The 22932-nt window shown below is 40.1% G+C and overlaps 1 protein-coding gene across 1 annotated transcript in view; it reads right to left on the minus strand.

The window, feature by feature from the left end:
• The window catches only part of TLR3 (toll like receptor 3), a 52817-nt gene that overhangs the window by 17115 nt on the left and 12770 nt on the right, over positions 1-22932 (minus strand). Inside the window, exons 2-3 of the mRNA XM_089669586.1 lie at positions 3268-3713; positions 1924-2115 (exon numbers count right to left, since the gene is read on the minus strand). Coding sequence (XP_089525712.1) covers positions 1924-2115; positions 3268-3711 — 636 coding nt within the window. The 5' untranslated portion in view covers positions 3712-3713. The remainder of the gene's footprint in view (positions 1-1923; positions 2116-3267; positions 3714-22932) is intronic.

Below are 22932 nucleotides of genomic sequence, written 5' to 3' on the forward strand. Positions count from 1 at the left end.
TTGAAAACAATGCACTCCCTATGTGATTGATGTTTAGAATGACTATTGATTCTGAAAGGCAAACATTTTATTTTTTTAAAAAAACAAACATGTTATACTTACCTGCTCTGTGCAAACAGCAACACAGAACCACCTCTTCTCGGGTCCCGAGCTGAGACCATTGACACACAGTGGGGTTGATTTACTAAAAATGCAAAATCTGGTGCAACTGTGCATTGTAGCCAATCAGCATATAAAGGCAGCTTGTTCAATTAGGCTTTGACAAACAAACCTGGAAGCTGATTGGTTTCTATGCACAGGTTTTGCACTCTCCAGTTTTAGTAAATCAACCTCATAAAGGGAAGTTTGGCATCACCCCCTTGCTCTCCTCACCAGCTGTGATTGACATCAGCACGATTCAATGGCTCCTGCTACTGTCTCTGTCCAATGAGGAGAGAGAGAGAGGTGGGAGAACCTCTGCTCTCATGCACAGCGCCGGATCGAGATCGGATTCAGGTAAGTATTTAGGGGGAAGATTCATTCAGAAGTTTTTTTTTACCTTAATGCAGAGAATGAATTGAGGTAAAAACCTTCTGCCTCTAAAACCACTTTTAAGGAAAACTGTCCTAAGGAAGTAAGGGTAATGCCAGTGCTGAGCTCTTTTCCTTCTGAATACCAGCTCCCTGGCTGTCATCCTGGCATGTCAAGCTTACTTTCTGGGAACAAGCATACTGATGACAAGCTCTAACTTTACTGATTTTCCTGATCCAAATATTTGTTCTTGGTCAAAATACTGAAACAGCCTTCATATTTTACTCAGTAAAAATATCATAAAATTACAGAGTAACAGCACTGAACCCCTGAAAGCTCCCTTTAGTGTATAATCTACAAATCTCAATATTAAAGCTGAACTCTAGGCAGATATAAAATACACAAATTCATGCTGCTGTCTAATTATTAATACATTATTACATTTATTTCTAAAATGCAAGCAGTATACATACCTGGACGTGACCTGGTATTAGTCTCTTTTAGCCCCTGTACAGCAGGGCTGGAGTAAGAGAAGGAGTAGCTATAAAGGAAGCTAATCAGTTCATGTCCAGAGATGAAGCATGCTGATAGGAGGAGAGAACAGAGTGACAGAGAGATGACCTTAGAGACCAGAGAGATGTGCTGAATCTCGTTTTACTGTCCAGTCACAGGCAGGGGGGGAAGTTCCAGGACACACTAGGCTTAGAGGAAGAGGGTTAAATAATGCTGAGGACATCTTGTGGTGCAAAAGAAGTACTGTAGGGGAGATCACTAGATAGAAGCTGAATATTACAGCAAAAACTGACATTTTATTTTTTATCAGGCTATTTAAAGTTATCTTGTGAATTTTGGCTTCTGCTTTAATATTATATTTTAATGATTTTTTTTAGTTCTGCTTTGATGTGATAACAAAACTATAGAAGAGGAAGTTTGTAATAATATGTAAGTCAAATCAAGTATTATTATAAGGTTTCGCTGTGATATGTAGAAGTTAGCCTTCAAAGGCTTTTCTGTAGAAATGTCACCTATGTGAAGAGGAACTTGCACCCTTACAATGATTTACGTATATGTACTATCTTATACAGCCTTTCCTTTTACATAATTCATCCTGATCTTTTATGTTACTCCCTTTTAATTGACATCTTGAATAAAGCTAAATGCATGTTGGATCTGATAGAAGTCGATTTTTTAGCTGCATAAAAACAGTCACCTTGTTTATAGATTTAGCATGCAGTCAAAGAACGGCAGCCTCTTTTCAGACAGTTGTCTTCAGCTTTGTGACAAATCCCCTTTAACACTACTTAAAAACACCTTGTTATGTCATTTTCATAGACATAAAAGTATATATAGCCACATCAATGATGCAGGTCTGATGGTTGCCCCCAAATTACGTATAAACAAATTGCGTCTCACCTGTCGGATAGGATTGGATGATAGATCCAGCTTCTGGACAGAGTTGTTGCCAAGAAATACTAAAGCTTCTTTCTTTAGTTCGCTGATCAGGTTATGAGAAAAGAACAGTTCTGCAAGATTTGATAACTGTTCTATATCTCCTAATGCCATAGATGTCATCTTGTTGTGAGACATGTCAAGAATTTTCAAACTCTGCATACAAAAATAAAAACATACATTAGGCTAGTCATGATCATTCAAGTTTTCTGCTAACTAAAATATGTCTAAAGCAATTTTGTAGGCCCATTCATTTTTTTGCGCTGTGTTGCAGTGCATTAACAAACTTTAATTTTCAATAGGCTGCCATAACATCACAAAACATGGAAAAACAAACATCCACCATTTTCTCCCAACTTGTGTTGAGCTGGGGTATTAGGGTGCTATTCTAATTGCTGTGCTGTACAATTACAGAAACGTAACCATGTGAGTATGTACTTAAAGTGGCTGTAAAGGCTGAAGGTTCTTTACCTTCATGGATCCTGTGCATGAAGATAAAAAACTTTGTGTGCTGCTCCCCCCATAGCACCCTTAATACTCACCTGAGCCCCTCTCAATCCAGCAATGTGCACAAGAGCCTCGGCTGTCCCAGGGCTTCCTCTACTCATTGGCTGAGACAGCAACGGGAGCTTTTGGCTTCCACTGCCATCAATCACAGCCAATGAGGAGTGAACTGGGACTGTGCCAAGCCACAGCTCTATGTGTCTTATGGACCCATGGAGCAGGGCTCAGGAGCCGAGCACATACCAGTGCCCCCATAGCAAGTGGCTTGTTGTTGGAGGCACTGGTCAAGGGTGAGAAGCCAGAAGCGCCATCGGGGGACCCGAGAAGAAGAGTATCAGGGCTGCTCTGTGCAAAACCGTTGCACAGAGCAGGTAAGTATGACATGTTTGTTATTTTGTTTTAAAAAAAAAAGCAAAACCTTTAATACCACTTTAAAGTGGAGAATTGTTAAAATCTGTTTTAGTTTTTCTTTTTTGTTCTTTTTTTGGTGCTTACGCCCTATTGGTTAATTTCCCATCACATCCTATCCCCTATGTATTTTCTGTACTGCATGTAAGAGGAACTCTCTCCAAAGTGAGAGGAAATTCCTTCTTAGACCGTTGTCACTGGAACAAGTGGTCTCATGGAAGAGTTCCTTTTAAAGAGACAACTGCAAAGCTTTGGATTTCTCGTCTCTAGACACATCTCCCAATATCAGAGAGCAATGAAAAGCTGATGGGGTTCTAACCCATCCCTACTCTTATCAAAGCTAAAAAAAAAGTGTTGACTTTAGATATACTGTACATGCTTCACAATAATATGTACCTGCAAGTTTTTAAAAGGGTTTCTGGTTAATTCTTTCACTCCATTAGAATTCAGGTATAGTTCAGTAAGGTTTGTGCAGGATAAGAAGGCCTTCTCTAAAGTCTTGGTAAACTCGTTGTGCTGTAGATTCAGTATTCTCAACAAAGGCAGCTGTTCACATAACGCTGGTTCAATAATATGGAGAGTATTATAGCCAACATCTAGATGTTCAAGCTGATCATATCTGGAGAGATTGGTTGCAGGTAACTGCTTTAGGCGATTGTGGGACAGATCTAGAACTTTAATGTTAACAGGCAGGTCAGAAGGTATGGTAGACAGTTCCAGATGACTACAGTCAGCTTTTTCTTGAAAGACTTTGCAGCGATTTGCAGCACGGACAGGGGAAATACTTATTGTGTTCAATGTCCATAACATAAATAGCCAGGCAAAATATGTCATTTTCATTTCTGTAAAACAAATAATTCTCAGTTAGTCGTTATAATCTTACAAGCAAGAATGTTTCAAAGACCAAATATTTGCCAGTGAATGTCTGTAGCTTTAAAGAACAACCCTAGGAAACAAGTAGAATTGGTTGGTAAATCAATGTGTAAAGCTTCTTTCATAGTACAATATTGATGGTAAAAACCTACCTCTTGTTGGATAACTGAAAATCCAGCCTCTAGAAACAGATTACATGACCAACGCCAAAATGTTGGTTAGGTGGTATCTGCTAACACAAAGGTTATATATTTCAGCAAAGCTGCTGAGTACCTCTTGTTGGAAAACTAGAAATCAGTTCTCTTGCCAAAGGCAGGTTCCACAACCAATTCCACAACACTGGTCATGTGGTTTATGCTGATGGAGAGTGTAAATTTCAAGCAGAGCCAATGATAATGTAAAGACTTGTGTAGTGGTCAAAGATTTACTGGTATTGGTGCATTGTCCAGCTGTTTGAGAGAGCCCTGATTTTCTGTCTTTAATTCTCTCAGTTTTTTTAATGTAGCACCCTCCTAGATAGGTGCTATGATTAGATAAATTTAGCTTGGCTCACTGTATCCAGTGAAGCTGTATTCTTCTTGTTAGGTAAATTTAGCTTGGCTCACTGTAATAAGTGTGGCTGTGTGTGATTCTTTAGACCTGTAATGTGTTTCACAAGCTGAAGGTTTGATTACTCCACCTGCCTTCTGGAACCATCTGAATGGTTCTGGAACATAGGTGTCGAGTAAGGCAAATGAGCATCATGGATATTTATACTGTCTTAGACAATCCCTAGGGGAAAATTGCACAGATGGCTGCTGGGAAACTGCATAAATAGCGTGGGCATGGAATAGAATTGTCTTGTCCCTGAGGGGATCACACCCTGGGGAAGACTCATTGCCCTCCAGGCCACCTATCACATGTTTGCTGATCATTGCGATCCCAGCTGATTTTGCTGGAAGTTGCTGGAAATGACTGAGTGGGTCTGTTGTCTGTGGTTCTAATCTGGTATCACAGGGAGAAAGTGTTTTAAGGCACTGAAAGGAAGCAGCCAATCCTCTGAAGACATTGAAGTACAGACAGTTGTGAGAGATCTTAGAGACTGTGTGCTGTTGCCACCCCCTGTGGTGTTAGAGTGTTAAAAAGGACAATGTGTCCATTGACCTGAAGAGCTCAGTCTATTAATTCTTAATGAAAGGACCTTGCTTGGACTGTCCAGAGAGGAAAAATGATCCACTGCTGATTTTGAATGTTTGCCCACTCATAAAGAAATTATCAGTCTAAAAATCGAATGGTAGGTGTATTGTAACACCTGAGAAAGAATAGCAACAAAAAATTCAAAGAAATGCATGTCTAACAAATTATACACTGATTTGCATATTCATGAGGGAAATAAGTATTTGATCCCCTATCATTCAGCAGGATTTCTGACTACCAGGTGTCTTTCATACAGGTAACAAGCTGAGATTAGAAGCAGTCTCTTAAAGGGAGTGCTGCTAATCTCATTTTGTTACCTGTATAAAAGACACCTGTCCACAGAAGCAATCAAACAATCAGATTCCAAACTCTCCACCATGGCAAAGACCAAAGAGCTGGTCAAGGATGTCAGGGACAAGATTGTAGACCTACTCAAGGCTGGACTGGGCTACCAAACTAGGTGAGAAGCTTGGTGAGAAGGTGACAACAGTTGGTGCAATCATTCGCAAATGGAAGAAACACAAAACATCTGTCAGTCTCCCTAGGTTTGGTGCACCATGCAAGATCTCACCTCATGGAGTGTCAATGATCATGAGAACAGTGAGGAACTATCCCAGAACTACACATGAGGATCTTGTCAATGATCTGCAGGCAGCTGGGATCACAGTCACCCAGAAAACAATTGGTAACACACTACGCCGACAAGGATTGAAACCCTGCAGTTCCTGCAAGGTCCCTCTGCTCAAGAAAGAACATGTCCAGGCCCATCTGAAGTTTGCCACTGAACATCTGAATGATGCAGAGGAGGACAGGTTGAAAGTGTTGTGGTCAGATGAGACCAAAATCAAGCTCTTTGGCATCAACTCAACTTGCCGTGTTTGGAGGAGGAGGAATGCTGCCTATGACCCCAAGAACACCATCCCAACTGTCAAACATGGTGGTGGAAACATTCTGCTTTGGGGGTATTTTTCTGCTAAGGGGATAGGACAACTGCACCGCATCAAAGGGACGATGGACGGAGCAATGTACCATCAAAAATCTCAGGTGAGAACCTTCTTCCCTCAGCCAGGGCATTGAAAATGGGTCGTGGATGGGTGTTCCAGCATGACAATGACCCAAAACACTTGACCAAGGCAACAAAGGAGTGGCTCAAGAAGAAGCACATTAAGGTCCTGGAGTAGCCTAGCCAGTCTCCAAACCTTATTCTGATTGAAAATCTGTGGAGGGAGCTGAAAGATCGAGTTGCCAAACGTCAGCCACCAAATCTTAACGACTTGGAGAGGATCTGCCAAGAGGAGTGGGCCAAAATCCCTCCTGAGATGTGTGCAAACCTGGTGGCCAACTACAGGAAACGTCTGACCTCTGTGATTGCCAACAAGGGATTTGCCACCAAGTACTAAGTCATGTTTTGTGAAGGGGATCAAATACTTATTTCCCTCATGAACATGCAAATCCGTGCATAATTTGTTAGACATGCATTTCTTTTGAATTTGTTGTTGCTATTCTGTCTCTCAGTGTTACAATACACCTACCAATCGATTTTTAGACTGATCATTTCTTTCTGAGTGGGCAAACATTCAAAATCAGCACGGGATCAAATACTTATTTCCTTCACTGTATATCATTACAGGGATGAGACAAACCATTGAACACTGACAGTAGTGCTTACAGTGACCACTATTATTCATTTATGTATAACCTTTATCCCAAAAGGAAAAAAACTGTTGTTGTAACTGCTTATAAAGTGTTAGCTGGAGTTTAGCTTAAATTTTTTAGTGTATTTAAATCTGCTAGTACAAGAGGCGTTCACATCAAACCAGGACTTTTGAGTTTATTTAATAAAAGAACAAATTTCAAGGAGTAGAAACTGCATTTATTTTTTGACATACTTCCCTGCTACATTTATACACGTATCCCAGTGTTTAACTAATGCCAGGAAAGCTTTGGCATAGAATGATTTGACAGTACAGCTAAACCATCCTAGGACAGCCTGCTTCACCTCGTGAATGATTGTGTTCACCGTTCCCACAGAAAAATTAATCTCTTCTGCAATTTCACAACAGGACATTCCACTGAATGGAATGATGACTGAGGGTTGGGAACCACCACAGCTGGGATCATCACTGACAGACGTTTGGCCACCTTTTGAAACGTTTACCCCATTCAAATGTTTTACTGTGGCTGAGCGTTTCTGTAGATATTCGCAGGTTTTACGCATTTGTTCACAAGAAACTTCATCACCACACACTGTTCGATGCATTCACTAACACTGTTGTCTGCCATCTTGATTAACGGTCTCTGGATTGGCCTGCGACATGTGCGATGCCTATCAGTAATAGGACACACTTGCCACTTACTACTGCGTGGAGTACCGCCACGTTAGAATCCATTTTTATGCCTGTAAAATTAAAACTCCCCTTCCCCAGAATGACAATGCTGCTTTCCAAAAGTGCCCCCTGTGCTCCTTTATCCAGAGTGTAGGCACTGTAATACATGAGGTGTGTTATTGGCCAGATAACCAGGTGAAAACAGAGGGAAAAAATTAAAAAAGAAAACTAATGCAGCCACCACATCTAATGATTGGTAAGCTGCAATATATTACATTTATGCCTTTGAATTTAATACCACTTTAAAGACAGACTTGTCTAATCTTTCACAATGCATTGAGGTAGGACTGTTAGCTCTTGTTACATGATTCTGTGCTGTGCAATCTTCTACTGAATCTCCACTTTTTCCTTTAAATGAGGGTCAACCTTATGCTGTTCAGCCTCCTAACATACATGTAATGACAGCTATATAGGTAAACTGCTGGTACAGCCAGAAGCACAGAATTAATGCTAAGTAGGTTGTGTCTCAAGCCAGTTTAGCTTTATACAAATTTGAACTTTTGTTCTCTAAGACCTCATGCATTAGGGTGTATGAGAGTGCATAGAATGTCAAATATAGGCATATTCTAGCATCTGGGAAACCCAGATGCTGCATATAGACGCCTATAGACATGAATGACAGTGCATGGCTATAAGCAGGTATACATTGGTACTACTCGCATACACGAGTATAGTGTACGGTCACATTACCTGAATTCAGGCAAGTACCAGCATTTACCCGCATACAGCTGCACACTGCCATGTCTATGGGCCATTGTATGAACTACCTGGGCTTCCCAAGTATGAAAATCTGTTTATGCCCATGTGCATGAGACCTTAGTGTTTTATTCTAGTTCAGGGTTGATTCTCATAAGTGGCTGTGTGTTAGTATAGAACAGTTCATATTTAAATAAGGTCTACTAATAGCATTCTTCATCTGGGATTACAGTATTGTAACCTATTGTCATTTTATCATGTAATCATTTTTTCATCTGAAAGTTCAATTAATATTCCAAAATCTACCATAAATGTGCAATAATTTTTAACAAGCAAATTTACTTAACCACTGAAATCTAGAAGTTGTTGCTAGAACAAAAAAGAAAAAAAAATAATGCAGATATAAGATGCAGGTATCTAGAGGTTATTATGCATACCGGCAGCACCTCTGAAATGTCTGCAGAGATGCTGAAACGTTGAAACTTTCTGGCAGGCAAAGGTCTGACAAGTTCCAGTTGTTTTGGAGATGGCCACCAAGTCTTGACCACTCACATTCCTAATGGGGATGGTCTGTGATGGGTTACCCAACTGACCAATAGAGATGTGCTGGAGGCAGGAAGGGGCTGCAAGCTTTGACAATACATGAATATGCCAGAGAATGGAGGCCTTTTAGACTGTTGCAGGCATGTGGAGGTAAAGGTTGGCACTTCTGATGTAGAAGGAAAGTAAGCATGATGTGTCTTTCATCTGCTGCATTAAGTTTTCTTGGCTAACCACTGCGTCTATGGTCCTGCCCGTTTCTTTGCGCTACTTCAAAAGTGTTTGAACAGCACATCCTTGATTATTAAATATCTTAAAACCACAACCTGCTTTGAAATCTCAGCCTGGGAGAGACTTGGATGGTGCAGTGTCCAAGACCTTGTGTCTTGTTGCTGTGCTCAGTCTTGCCATGATGTGTGACATGAAACAGTTTTTCACAACCTCAGAGTTTGGCTGTTCCTCACCCAGTTTTAAGCTTCCTACACAGCTGTCTCTGTTTTAGTTAAAGAGTATGTAAACCCAACATTTCATATTTCTTATACGTGCCTGCTGTACCATGTACCTCTATGAAAAAGTATCCTGTTCTCTTTTTTGTTGCTTTCCAGCCAGTCCCTCTGCTTTCCTATTAAAAACTGACTACACTAAGCATGGTACACCTTGGTCAGCTCTCTAGCTGTGCTGGGAATTCAGCCTGCCCCCCCCCCCCCCCACACACACACAGCCATTTACTGGGAATATCAATGTGTTAATGTGTTGTTGTTTCTCCTCCCCCAGCTTTTATGCAGCTGAGAACAGAGGGAATGTGGCCACTTATAAAAACAAAGTAGGGGCTATATATATATATATATATATATATACAGTCATGGCCGAAATTGTTGGCACCCTTGATATTTCTCCAGGAAATCATGTATTTCTCACGAAACGTATTGCATTAACACATGTTTTGCTATACACATGTTTATTCCCTTTGTGTGTATTGGGACAAAACAAAAAAAGGGAGGAAAGAAAGCAAATTCGACATAATGTCACACAAACCTCCAAAAATGGGCTGGACAAAAGTATTGGCACCCTTTCACAACTGCGGATAAATAAGAATGTTACAAGCATGTGATGCTCCTGTAAACTCACCTGGGGCAAGTAACAGGTGTGGGCAATATAGAAATCACACCTGAAAGCAGATAAAAAGGAGAGACGTTCACTTAACCTTTGCATTGTGTGTCTGTCTGTGCCACACTAAGCATGGACAACAGAAAGAGGAGACGAGAACTGTCTGAGGACCTGAGAACCAAAATTGTGGCAAAATATCAACAATCTCAAGGTTACAAGTCCATCTCCAGAGAACTAGATTTGCCTTTGTCCACAGTGCGCAACATTATCAAGAAGTTTGCAACCCATGGCACTGTAGCTAATCTCCCTGGTCGTGGACGGATGAGGAAAATTGATGAAAGATTGCAACGCAGAATAGTCCGGATGGTGGATAAGCAGCCCCAAACATGTTCCAAAGACATTCAAGCTGTCCTGCAGGCTCAGGGAGCATCAGTGTCAGCGCGAACTATCCGTCGACATTTAAATGAAATGAAACGCTATGGCAGGAGACCCAGGAGGACCCCACTGCTGACACAGAGACATAAAAAAGCAAGACTACAGTTTGCCAAAATGTACTTGAGTAAGCCAAAAGCCTTCTGGGAAAACGTCTTGTGGACAGATGAGACCAAGATAGAGCTTTTCGGTAAAGCACATCATTCTACTGTTTACCGAAAACGGAATGAGGCCTACAAAGAACAAAACACAGTACCTACGGTAAAATATGGTGGAGGTTCAATGATGTTTTGGGGTTGTTTTGCTGCCTCTGGCACTGGGTGCCTTGACTGTGTGCAAGGCATCATGAAATCTGAGGATTACCAAAGGATTTTGGGTCGCACTGTAGGGCCCAGTGTCAGAAAGCTGGGTTTGCGTCCAAGATCCTGGGTCTTCCAGCAGGACAATGACCCCAAACATACGTCAAAAAGCACTCAGAAATGGATGGCAAAGAAGCGCTGGAGAGTTCTGAAGTGGCCAGCAATGAGCCCAGATCTAAATCCCATTGAACACCTGTGGAGAGATCTTAAAATTGCTGTTGGGAAAAGGTGTCCTTCCAATAAGAGAGACCTGGAGCTGTTTGCAAAGGAAGAGTGGTCCAAAATTCCGGGTGAGAGGTGTCAGAAGCTTATTGATGGTTATAGGAAGCGACTGATTTCAGTTATGTTTTCCAAAGGGTGTGCAACCAAATATTAAGTTAAGGGTGCCAATACTTTTGTCCAGCCCATTTTTGGGGTTTTGTGTGACATTATGTCATATTTGCTTTTCTGCCTCTGTTTTATATTTGTTCCAATACATACAAAGGGAATAAACATGTGTATAGCAAAACATGTGTTAATGCAATACCTTTTTTGTGTGAAATACTTGATTTTCAGGAAAAATATCAAGGGTGCCAACAATTTCGGCCATGACTGTATATATATATATCTTAATTGTTTCTTTTTATCAATTTATGAAATACAAAGTGAGCAAACAGAAGAAGAAAGATCTAAATTAAATCAATATTTGGTGTGACTTCCCTTTGGCTTCAATTCTTACACTTGCACAAAGTCAGGGATTTTGTAGGATTAGAGTCAGGTTTATGATTAACCAAATATACCAAGCTGATCATCAATTTCATATGTAGGTTCAAATACAGTCATTAAAGTATGTGTGAACCTTTACCTTGTAAAACAACCTATTCAGCTTGCAATAGAAATGAAAGGCAAAACATTTGTGTATAGATATTAGTTAATTTTCTGTGACGTCACCACGCACCAGCTGGCGGACTGACAACACGGCTAACTTGTTTTTTCCACTGCTCTCTTTGTACTCAACCAAATGTAAGCGCATTATTTTAGCTGCAATAAATTTCTACTTTTTAATGGGGTTGCACTATGAAGTTTTTCTTTGTAAACCTTTCCATATACTGTATTACTGCGGAGAGCGGTTTGAAGTGGGTAAACAGGTTCCTGGTGTGAGCATGCAGTTATCCATCCATCCCCCCTGGATTTGCCAGTGAGAGTGTCAGTGTGGAGTTTGCACAATATCTGCACATTCTATCTCTATAGCTTGTGATCAGTTTGGTTCGGTAAGAGGCTTGTCTGTTTTTTCTGAGAAGCACCTTTTGAGCACGGCAGCACTTTTTTTGAAGATCAATTCAGCACGCAGCAGTTTTTCTTCACATTGGATTGGGGAATATATATATATATATATATATATATATATATATTCATTTATGCACTGTATATCATTTATTAATTAATGGTACAGTCATGGCCGAAATTGTTGGCACCCTTGATATTTTTCCTGAAAATCAAGTATTTCACACAAAAAAGGTATTGCATTAACACATGTTTTGCTATACACATGTTTATTCCCTTTGTATGTATTGGAACAAATATAAAACAGAGGCAGAAAAGCAAATATGACATAATGTCACACAAAACCCCAAAAATGGGCTGGACAAAAGTATTGGCACCCTTAACTTAATATTTGGTTGCACACCCTTTGGAAAACATAACTGAAATCAGTCGCTTCCTATAACCATCAATAAGCTTCTGACACCTCTCACCCGGAATTTTGGACCACTCTTCCTTTGCAAACAGCTCCAGGTCTCTCTTATTGGAAGGACACCTTTTCCCAACAGCAATTTTAAGATCTCTCCACAGGTGTTCAATGGGATTTAGATCTGGGCTCATTGCTGGCCACTTCAGAACTCTCCAGCGCTTCTTTGCCATCCATTTCTGAGTGCTTTTTGACGTATGTTTGGGGTCATTGTCCTGCTGGAAGACCCAGGATCTTGGACGCAAACCCAGCTTTCTGACACTGGGCCCTACAGTGCGACCCAAAATCCTTTGGTAATCCTCAGATTTCATGATGCCTTGCACACAGTCAAGGCACCCAGTGCCAGAGGCAGCAAAACAACCCCAAAACATCATTGAACCTCCACCATATTTTACCGTAGGTACTGTGTTTTGTTCTTTGTAGGCCTCATTCCGTTTTCGGTAAACAGTAGAATGATGTGCTTTACCGAAAAGCTCTATCTTGGTCTCATCTGTCCACAAGACGTTTTCCCAGAAGGCTTTTGGCTTACTCAAGTACATTTTGGCAAACTGTAGTCTTGCTTTTTTATGTCTCTGTGTCAGCAGTGGGGTCCTCCTGGGTCTCCTGCCATAGCGTTTCATTTCATTTAAATGTCGACGGATAGTTCGCGCTGACACTGATGCTCCCTGAGCCTGCAGGACAGCTTGAATGTCTTTGGAACATGTTTGGGGCTGCTTATCCACCATCCGGACTATTCTGCGTTGCAATCTTTCATCAATTTTCCTCATCCGTCCACGACCAGGGAGATTAGCTACAGTGCCATGGGTTGCAAACTTCTTGATAATGTTGCGCACTGTGGACAAAGGCAAATCTAGTTCTCTGGAGATGGACTTGTAACCTTGAGATTGTTGATATTTTGCCACAATTTTGGTTCTCAGGTCCTCAGACAGTTCTCGTCTCCTCTTTCTGTTGTCCATGCTTAGTGTGGCACAGACAGACACACAATGCAAAGGTTAAGTGAACGTCTCTCCTTTTTATCTGCTTTCAGGTGTGATTTCTATATTGCCCACACCTGTTACTTGCCCCAGGTGAGTTTACAGGAGCATCACATGCTTGTAACATTCTTATTTATCCGCAGTTGTGAAAGGGTGCCAATACTTTTGTCCAGCCCATTTTTGGAGGTTTGTGTGACATTATGTCGAATTTGCTTTCTTTCCTCCCTTTTTTTGTTTTGTCCCAATACACACAAAGGGAATAAACATGTGTATAGCAAAACATGTGTTAATGCAATACGTTTCGTGAGAAATACATGATTTCCTGGAGAAATATCAAGGGTGCCAACAATTTCGGCCATGACTGTATATATTTTGTAGGTTTTTGTATTATTATATACACATTATTTGATAACATATGAATTCTAGTTTGCACAATATATATATATATATTATTTTTTTTTATATGGTTTATTTTCAAGTGAACAGCGCACTTTTATATGTGTTGCAATCAGTGTAGCTTATTAGTGTCCATCAATGCAGCATATCAGCGCTCATCATTGCCACCTATCAGTGCCGCCTATCATTGCCTCCGTATCAGTGCTGCATCATCAGTGCCCATCAGTACAGCTTATTAGTGCCCATCAGTGCGGCCTCATCATTGCCCACCAGTGTTGCCTCATCAGTGCAGCTTATCTGTGCAGCCTATCGGTGCCCATCAGTACAGCCTAATTTTGTTTTCAAAATATTTGGTCTTTTTCCATTTGTTTAGCAAAAATTCAAAAACCCACCCAATCCCTGGGCAGGAAGGAGTGAAAGTGCCCTTTACTTAAGTGGTTAACAAAGAGATCCCATGCAATAATATTTGGTATGAAAGACTAAGTTCACTTTTCTGAATAAAAACCCGTATTTAGGGTATAACATGTTCAGCATGGAGCCTCCCCCCACCGTGATAGCTGGCGGGGGATCTTCTCCCTGCACCCCTTATCACCATTTGAAAACAGCTATGCAGGGCTCCACCTACACTACCACATCCTTAATTCCCGGTTTCCTGCTGATCGCGGGTGCAAGGCTCTGCAGGCTCCTTCGAAAAAAAGAATACACATTTGTTACCTGCACAAAATATGCATTTATTTTTTTTTCTAAACGTTAATTTGTACAAATAAAAAACACCTTAAATTGAAAAAAATGCGCACAGTAAATTTAGCTAATCTGTAAAAATAATAAATTTAACTAAAGCACATCTTCAGACAAAAGCCAACCCAATCAGTACCTTTTAATACTTTGTAGAGTGTTTTATACTCAGCTAGGCACACCACCATCTGGGTCCAGGGTACAGGTGACCAGTAGTCCAGCGCTGAAGGTGTGCCCACAATAGTTAATCTGCTTGCCCTGACACCATCACTTGCAGTCTTTCTTCTGAATCTTGACAGCTCCCCATCAATGTCTGTCAATAGGAATTGTTCACATCACTTGCTGGTTGCATGGACACCTAAAGACCAGTCCATTATCTGACCACAGTAAAAAGCGGCATTCCTGCTTTTTTATGCCAGCATCTAGATAGAGAGGTGGTAATAGCCCATAGCTCAGCTTTATTAAAAAATAAATTTTTATTTATTAAAAATGGTGTGGGAAAATACCGCTGCATGTTTATAAAGCAGTGAATGTGACAATCACCAAGTATTCAGTGCAGGTGAATCTTCCTGATGAATATATGTGATGTGCACGAGTGCAGCGTATCTCCCGAGTTTCTTCCTCCTCATTGTCTGAGACACAGCAGCAGGAGCCATCGCTGCTGTCAATCACAGTCAGTGAGGAAGAAGTGAGGGGTGGCACCAAGCTGTTCTTGGGAGTGAGCATGCACTAATGCCCCTACAGCAAGCAGCTTGCTCTGGGGGCACTCAGCAGGGGGGAGCACTGGCGGGGGACCCAAGAAGCGGAGAATCAGGGCTGCTCTGTGCAAAACCATTGCACAGAGCAGGTAAGTATATCAAGTTTGTTATTTTTAAAACAAATAATGTGAACCTTTAGTACCACTTTAAATTACAAGGAATGTTTGGTAAATGTTACTGCATGATGTCAGGTGCGAACACCTGCAGATGGATCTTATCATTTGGTTTTGCCTACATACTGCTGGCTGAATGTAAGTGTATCAAGTATATGTTCAATAAATCCTCATTTTAGTTATACTACACTATGGTCGGCATTTTATGATTTGGAACATTTAGATCATATGGCTGGTGAACTACTTAGATGACCAGAGAGGGAAGCAGGTGCAACAGGTGGTTCGGAAGCACTAAATATTTTTGATTAAAGCGTGATTAGATCTATATTGTCTACCCTGAAGGTGTGAGGCCACCCAAGAGCACTATTGGTGTACATGTGGTTATTTAAATGCACAGCACGGGGATTCTTTGAAAGTGTCTTTGCACATGAAAATATTGGAGCACTAATATGAACTATATATTTATATTTTATATTGAATATCATTTATCATGATTATAATTTATATATATAGTGACATAATATAAGGCGAGGTGATTGATGGATGCTATGTGTCACTTCGCATGTGTTCATATCTGGGAGATTAAGTTGGAGTCCACTCCAGGTTTTCCGGGCCACTATGGCAGAGGTGGTTCTGGACCAGATTTTGTGGTCCACTGATGACCACCAGCAGATGGTATAAATCAGGCAAAAGTGGAGCAAGAAGTTGCTCTTGGCCTGGGACTCAGAGAGCCATATCTGAGTGAGCTGTGGATGAAAGTTTGCATTGTACAAGAAAGGAAAAGGTTTGCATACTGTTTTCATTTTGTTGGTGACAGGGAGAAGCCCTTCACCGGGGAGATAGGAATCTCCTGTTTAGTTAGTGCCTGGATGGCGAGGGTTTATTTTCTGTTTTGTTTATGATGCATGCAACCTTTTAAATAAAACTCCCGAAAAGTCAGACTTTACAAAAGCCCTGCTGTCTGGACTACCTTTTTCCCAGGGAAGGTGATCCCCCACATATGGTGGATTTGGCGGGTGACTGCCGGAGGCCATTAGAGGTCTGGGTGCAGAATCTATAAAGTGGTATTGTTGCCATGCGTTAGCTCATATTGCTGCAAACTGTTCCCTAAATGATGAACCTTTCGGCTGCAACATTTCGGCCACCGAAATTTCAGTGCATCCCTAATTTGGAGGGGTGTCCCAATACATTTGGTAATATAGTGTATTTACAGTGGATATACAAAGTCTACACAACCCTGTTAAAATGTCAGGTTTCTGTGATGCAAAAATGAGACAGATAAATCATTTCAGAACTTTTTCCACCTTTTAATATGACCTATAAACTGTTTAACTCAATTGAAAAACAAACTGAAATCTTTTAGGGGGGAAGTAAACATAAAAAAATTAAAATAATGTGGTTGCATAAGTGTGCACACCATCTTATAACTGGGGATGTAGCTGTGTTCAGAATCAAGCAATCACATTCAAAATCATGTTAAAAAGAAGTCAGCAACATTAAAGAAGCTTCAATTATATCTGGCAAGTACTGGCTGTGTGGTACATGTGACAATAATCTCCCGTATTCTTCATATGTCTGGGCTATGGGGTAGAGTGACAAGACGGAAGCCTTTTCTTACAAAGAAAAACATCCAAGCCTGGCTACATTTTGCAAACACCCCTGAAGTCTCCCAAAAGCATGTGGGAAAATGTGTTATGGTCTGATGAAGTCAAGGTTGAACTTTTTGGTCATAATTCCAAAAGATATGTTTGGCGCAAAAACACTGCACATCACCGAAAGAACACCATACCCACAGTGAAGCATGGTGGTGGCAGCATCATATTTTGGGGCTGTTTTTCTTCAGCTCGAACTGGAGCCTTAGTCAAGGTAGAGGGAATTATGAACCGTTCCAAATACCAGTCAATATTGGCACAAAACCTTCAGGCTTCTGCTATAAAGCTGAACATGAAGAGGAACCTCATCTTTCAGCATGACAACGACGCAAAGCATACATCCAAATCAACAAAGGAATGGCTTCACCAGAAGAGGATTAAAGTTTTGGAATGGCCCAGCCAGAGCCCAGACCTGAATCCGATCAAAAATCTGTGGGGTGATCTGAAGAGGGCTGTGCACAGAAGATGCACCTGCAATCTGACAGATTTGGAGTGTTTTTGCAAGGAAGAGTGGGCAAATATTGAGAAGTCAAGATGTGCCATGATGTACTCAAACCAAGATGTACTCAAACCAAGATGTACTCAAACCCAAAAAGACTGAGTGCTGTAACAAAATCAAAAGGTGCTTTACCAAAGTCTTAGTGTAAGGGTGTGCACACTTGTGCAACCATATTATTTTAGTTTTTTTTTTACTTCCCTCCAACTAAAAGATTTCAGTTTGTTGTTCAACTGAGTTGCACAGTTTATAGATCACATTAAAGTTGGAAAATGTTCTGAAATGATTTTTCTCTCATTTTTTTTACATCACAGAAACCTGACATCTTAACAGGGATGTGTAGACTTTATATCCACTGTATATTGTATGTATGTATGTATGTATGTGTATGCTCAGGTGGGGGATCACCTTCCCTGGGAAAAAGGTAGACCGCACAACAGGCTTTCTTCAAAATCTGAATGGTTGTCAGTTTTATTTAAAGGTCTATAAAATATTAAAACGAAAAATAAACCCTTGCCATCCAGGCACTAACTAAACACAGAACTTTTCCTCTCTCACTGGTGAAAGGCTTCTCCCTGTCACCAACAAAACGAAACAATAAGCAAACCTTTTTCCTTGTTTGTGTAACACACACTTTCATGCACAGCTCTCTCAGGAATGGCTCTCTGAGTCCCAGGCCACAAGCAGCTCCTTGCTCCAGCCCTGCCTTATTTATACCACCTGCTGGTGGTCATCAGTGGAGCACAAAATCTGGTCTGGAACCACCTCTGCCATTGTGGCCCAGAAAACCCGGAGTGGACTACACCTTAAACGTCCAAGTATGATCGCATGCGAGGTGACACATAGGGACCATCTATCACCTCGCCTTTCATACTGTCACAATATATACCAGGAATTCACCCTCAAGAACGTTCAATTTTACCCCATTCTCATAACAGTTGGTTAGTTCACGCAGAGCATGAGATTTCGCTGGAACATGGGACAGCGCTACATAAAAGTTATAATAGTCCTCATATATGTCAAGTCCTTCTAGATTTCCATATAATGTGCCAATCCTATCCACGTACGCAAACAAATAGATGTGAATATCACCGCCTTGTGAGACACTGCCACCTTCAGCCTCCCACCTTAATGATTAGACCTACTATGAGTTCGGTCTAAATGCACCTTTTACCCTTTATTATTCCCTGGGTTTTGGGGAATTGCCTCCTGGTGGGTTGCACTGTTCCCTGGTTCAGATGGTCCACTGATATATACATATGAAAGGATAAACCAACATACTGTGTCCCGTGTAAAACTCAATTTATTAAAATACTGATAAAATCACACTCACAAATCTGGTGCACTCATCTGGTGCACCGCAGATGAAGCGCAGAACATTCCACAATCTTTCAACAAGAATGTGACACCTGCTTGGAATGCTGCTGGTAGTGTCTATAGCCTCGGGTTCACACTTGCACTTACTGATCCCTTCTTGTGTGTATTTAGTGGTACGAAAACTCCAGAGAATGACTGGGATTCACTCTTTAGGAAATTAGGTCACCTAATGAAAAAAAAAGTATCAGTGTGGTGGGATTTAACTACACATGAGAAATATCTCAAGGAGGGATTAGTACCCAGACGTCTAAGATGGGATGTTCCCATCAATGATGGTTTGGTAGACCCTGAATCAGTAGAAGAGTGGTACAATTTTTTTCAAGAAAAGAGTCTAGAATTAGTTACATTTTTACTTAAACGAAAACAAAAAAAGATGAGACATCTAGATACACAGATAGGAGAGATAAAACATCAGCTTGAGGATCATAAGGAGTCTGTAGAGGTGATTAATCTCACAAACCGGTTAAACAACGACTTAGAAATGGCTGACCAGGAAGTAAAAACTAGAAAATCTAAGAAATACAAAAGGGACCTTAATGATTACAAAAGCAATCAGGTGTTTAAATGGCAAATTAAACCTAAAGACCCAGAAGTAAGCTCTACTAACACAACAGCAGTAAAAGAATATCATGCAGAAAACATGAAAGATCCTACAGTGATGCATGTACAACCCCCTAGGAGTCCATATAGGGGTAGTAACCACTATACACCTAAGTACTACACTCCACAGCAGAGATGGAAATCTGGTTATAAGGGGCAACATCAATATAGACCACAAGGAAGGAGGGGAAATGTTAAACCCCAATATAGACCACAGGACAATTATCAACAAGGAAGGAATAATTATCGTGGAAACAATTTCCATCCTAATCAAGGTAGGGGGGGTAATACTCATCCCAATAAGAGCCCAAGACATGAATATGATAGATGGTATCCCCCTAGGGAAAATGATAGAAGCTCAGCCCAGCCACTCAATCCTCATGACCCCACTAGAAACGAATACAATCAAAGGGATTTTTTAGGGAGAGGCCAGATGGAAAGGGGCCCGAGATCAGACGAAAGGTGGAGCCCCAGAAGAGGAGGGGATGCAGAGCAGGTTTCAAAACACAAAAGAAAAAGAGAACAATAGGGGAAGGAGTTTTTAACCTAAGTAATAAAAAGTTAAGTCATGAAGAATTACAAGTACTGGGTAAAGGTTTAAAATTCGCCCTAACGAAACCAGCTAACAGGTTCAGCATCTATATTGACACACAAAAATTTATACGAAAATTGAATATTAAAAAATATTTTATGAGCCTCCCAGGGGCAAAGAATTGTGTATCAAGTGCCCAGAGCAGTCACATAATACATACTTCCCTCAAAAATAAATCATTGTTTAACCCCCAAATTAATAATAACAATCAGATCGAAGTGTTTAAACGATTGGTCAATGCAGATTTAGATAAATTACATCTATCCAAAGAACCAAGCAACATAGGAATCCAAATAGGACTAAAGAAACTATTTAAAAGAGATGACATTGTTATAAGACCAGCCGACAAGGGTGGGGGCATTGTCGTCCTGTCTAAGGAATATTATCTAGAGGAACTTCAAAATCAGCTAACAGACTTAACTACATATCAAATATTGAACAAGGATCCAATGATTAAATACAAAAAAGAACTGGAAAAAATAGTTAAAAAGGAGGTGGAATCAAGTATTCTTAATAAAAATGAAGCAAAGTACCATATCCCTGAAGCGTGTAGAATACCCATAATTTATACAGTGCCAAAAATACACAAAAATTTGTCTAACCCACCAGGAAGACCCATAATTAGTGGGATTCAATCTATTATGGCATGAATGGGACAATATATTGACATCCACTTACAGCCATTAGTTATAAATACAAAATCATATCTCCGTGATACCAAACATCTCATCCAAAATTTGGAAGTAAAATTTGGAATTTGGACTTAAACAGGGAAAAGATATGATTTTAGTAAGTGGAGACGTCTCATCTCTGTATACAATTATTAACCATGAGGACGCTCTAATGGCAGTTAGTTGGGGATTAAGGGAATTCAGCCTTTTAAAATGGAAACAGCGTAAGTTCATTTTGGAAACCCTTGAATATTGCCTAACACATAATTATTTTTGGCACAATAAACAGTTCTACAGACAGATAAAAGGTGTAGCCATGGGGGCAAGATTTGCCCCCAGCGTGGCTAATTTATTCATGGCCCAATGGGAAGATGACAGCATATTCCAACATCCCCCCACACACAGCTTAAGATCTACAAAAGGTATATTGATGACATCTTCATGATATGGGAATGAAATGAATTAGACTTATCGGAGTTCCTTAATTCACTTAATAACAATAACAAAAACATTAACTTTACTTGGAGTCATAGTGCTGAAAGTATCCAGTTTTTAGACTTGGAAATTTATACTAAGAAGTCTACAATTTATACACGGAATCACTATAAAGGAGTTAACCAAAACGGGTATACTGTATACCCCTTGAGAGTTTCCACTACCCCCCTGGCCTCTCAATATACCAAAGGGGCAGTTAATCAGGTTAAGGCGCAACTGCACGCACAGAGAAGACTATCAGGAACAGGCCATAATAATGGAAAATAGGTTTATAGTAAAGGGATACGAAGGCGAATTAATAAAAGAAAAAAGTAAGGAAGTATACAATATGGACAGAGCATTACTGTTGAAAGATAATGAAAAAGATCAGAACTTTACGGATGAACCAATTATCATTAGGGACTTCAATGTTCATTACAAAAAAATAGAACAAATTTTTAAAAGGCATTGGCCAATTTTAAAAACAGATTTGAGTCTAGAAAAAATAATATCACAACAACCTAAATTTGTTTACAGAAAAGCACCCACCCTAAGAAATAAACTTGTTAATGTAGTGGACCCACCCAATAAAGATAAAAAAAAACTACGTTTTTAAATGCAGAAGGTTTCTTCCCATGCAGAAAATGTTATGCGTGTAAAGCAACTAAAGGAAGGAATAAAAAAAGGTCTACCTTTCGATCAGAAAACAGTGGGGAAGAATTTAAAATTAAAGAATTTATAACATGCAGGACTGAAGGGGTAGTGTATGGTCTCCAGTGCAAATGTGGGTTCCAGTATAATGGACGCACCAAAAGACCTTTATGGATGCGATTAAGGGAACATATCCAAAAAATTAACAAAGGATTCCCTAAGCATAGTGTTTCCAAACACTTCGCAACATGCCACAACCAAGATCCAATGGAACTGCAATTTTGGGATATCGAGTGATATAAAAAACACTGGTGAGGGAGCCACAAAATTCGCACACTGAGCAAAATGGAGTCCAAATGGATTTATATTATGCAAACGCAGGCTCCTAAGGGGTTAAACATTGAATTCGATCTTAACTGTTTCATTAGTGATTTTTAAGCATTTTAAGGTATTATGTAAGCACCTATCTAGAGTGTATTGTACCAATCTGGTTACCTCGGGTTCCAATATAACAAGGCCCATTTTTAATTTATATTTTATATCAATTTCCATTTTTTATCAGTTATCAGAAAATTAAATTTTATATTTTTTTAACAATCTGTAATGGGGTTTTTAATATATTTAATAAAATTTGTTTGAATTTTAAACATTACATTGGAAGATACATAATTAATGTTCTAACTCAGAATTAGCATTTACAAAGCAGGTATTTTTTAAAATGAGCACTGAATAATAACTCTGGAAAAACATATCAATATACCATCTACTTGCGGTGGGACTAGAGATAGGATAATATACAGAGATTGGAATTGCATAGGGACAACATAGTGTAGAAGTTGGTATACCCAGAACCGCAAGAAAATGACAGCAGTCTTTTATATTACACACTTATTCTCAAGATACAATAAAACTATAACAAAATGGCCGCGGAAATGTCTCCAAAACAAACGGGACTCCAACAAAATGCCATGATGATTGACAATGTTAACTAACCAATAACGAGTAGGATCCCCTTATAAATATCAGAGACAATCACAATGACGCTATCCTGATGTAGCTACGAGGGGCGTGGCCTAACGCGTAGAAGCGATGTGGTGACGCACTTCCGGTCCAGCGCCATCTTGGTACACCAGAGTGCTCTCAGTACACCTTAGAGAGGTGATACAAACTGCGAATTGTCTTCCCTGCTAAATGTGAGTTTGTACTTGGCGTTTTTATCCACATTAAACCTGCTATACAGTTTTGCACTATGGAGGATCTTTGTGTTTTTGTTGTA

Source organism: Staurois parvus, unplaced genomic scaffold (assembly GCF_062004578.1).
Source record: "Staurois parvus isolate SC_StPar_1 unplaced genomic scaffold, SC_StPar_1.0 ptg000080l, whole genome shotgun sequence".
NCBI lineage: Eukaryota > Metazoa > Chordata > Amphibia > Anura > Ranidae > Staurois > Staurois parvus.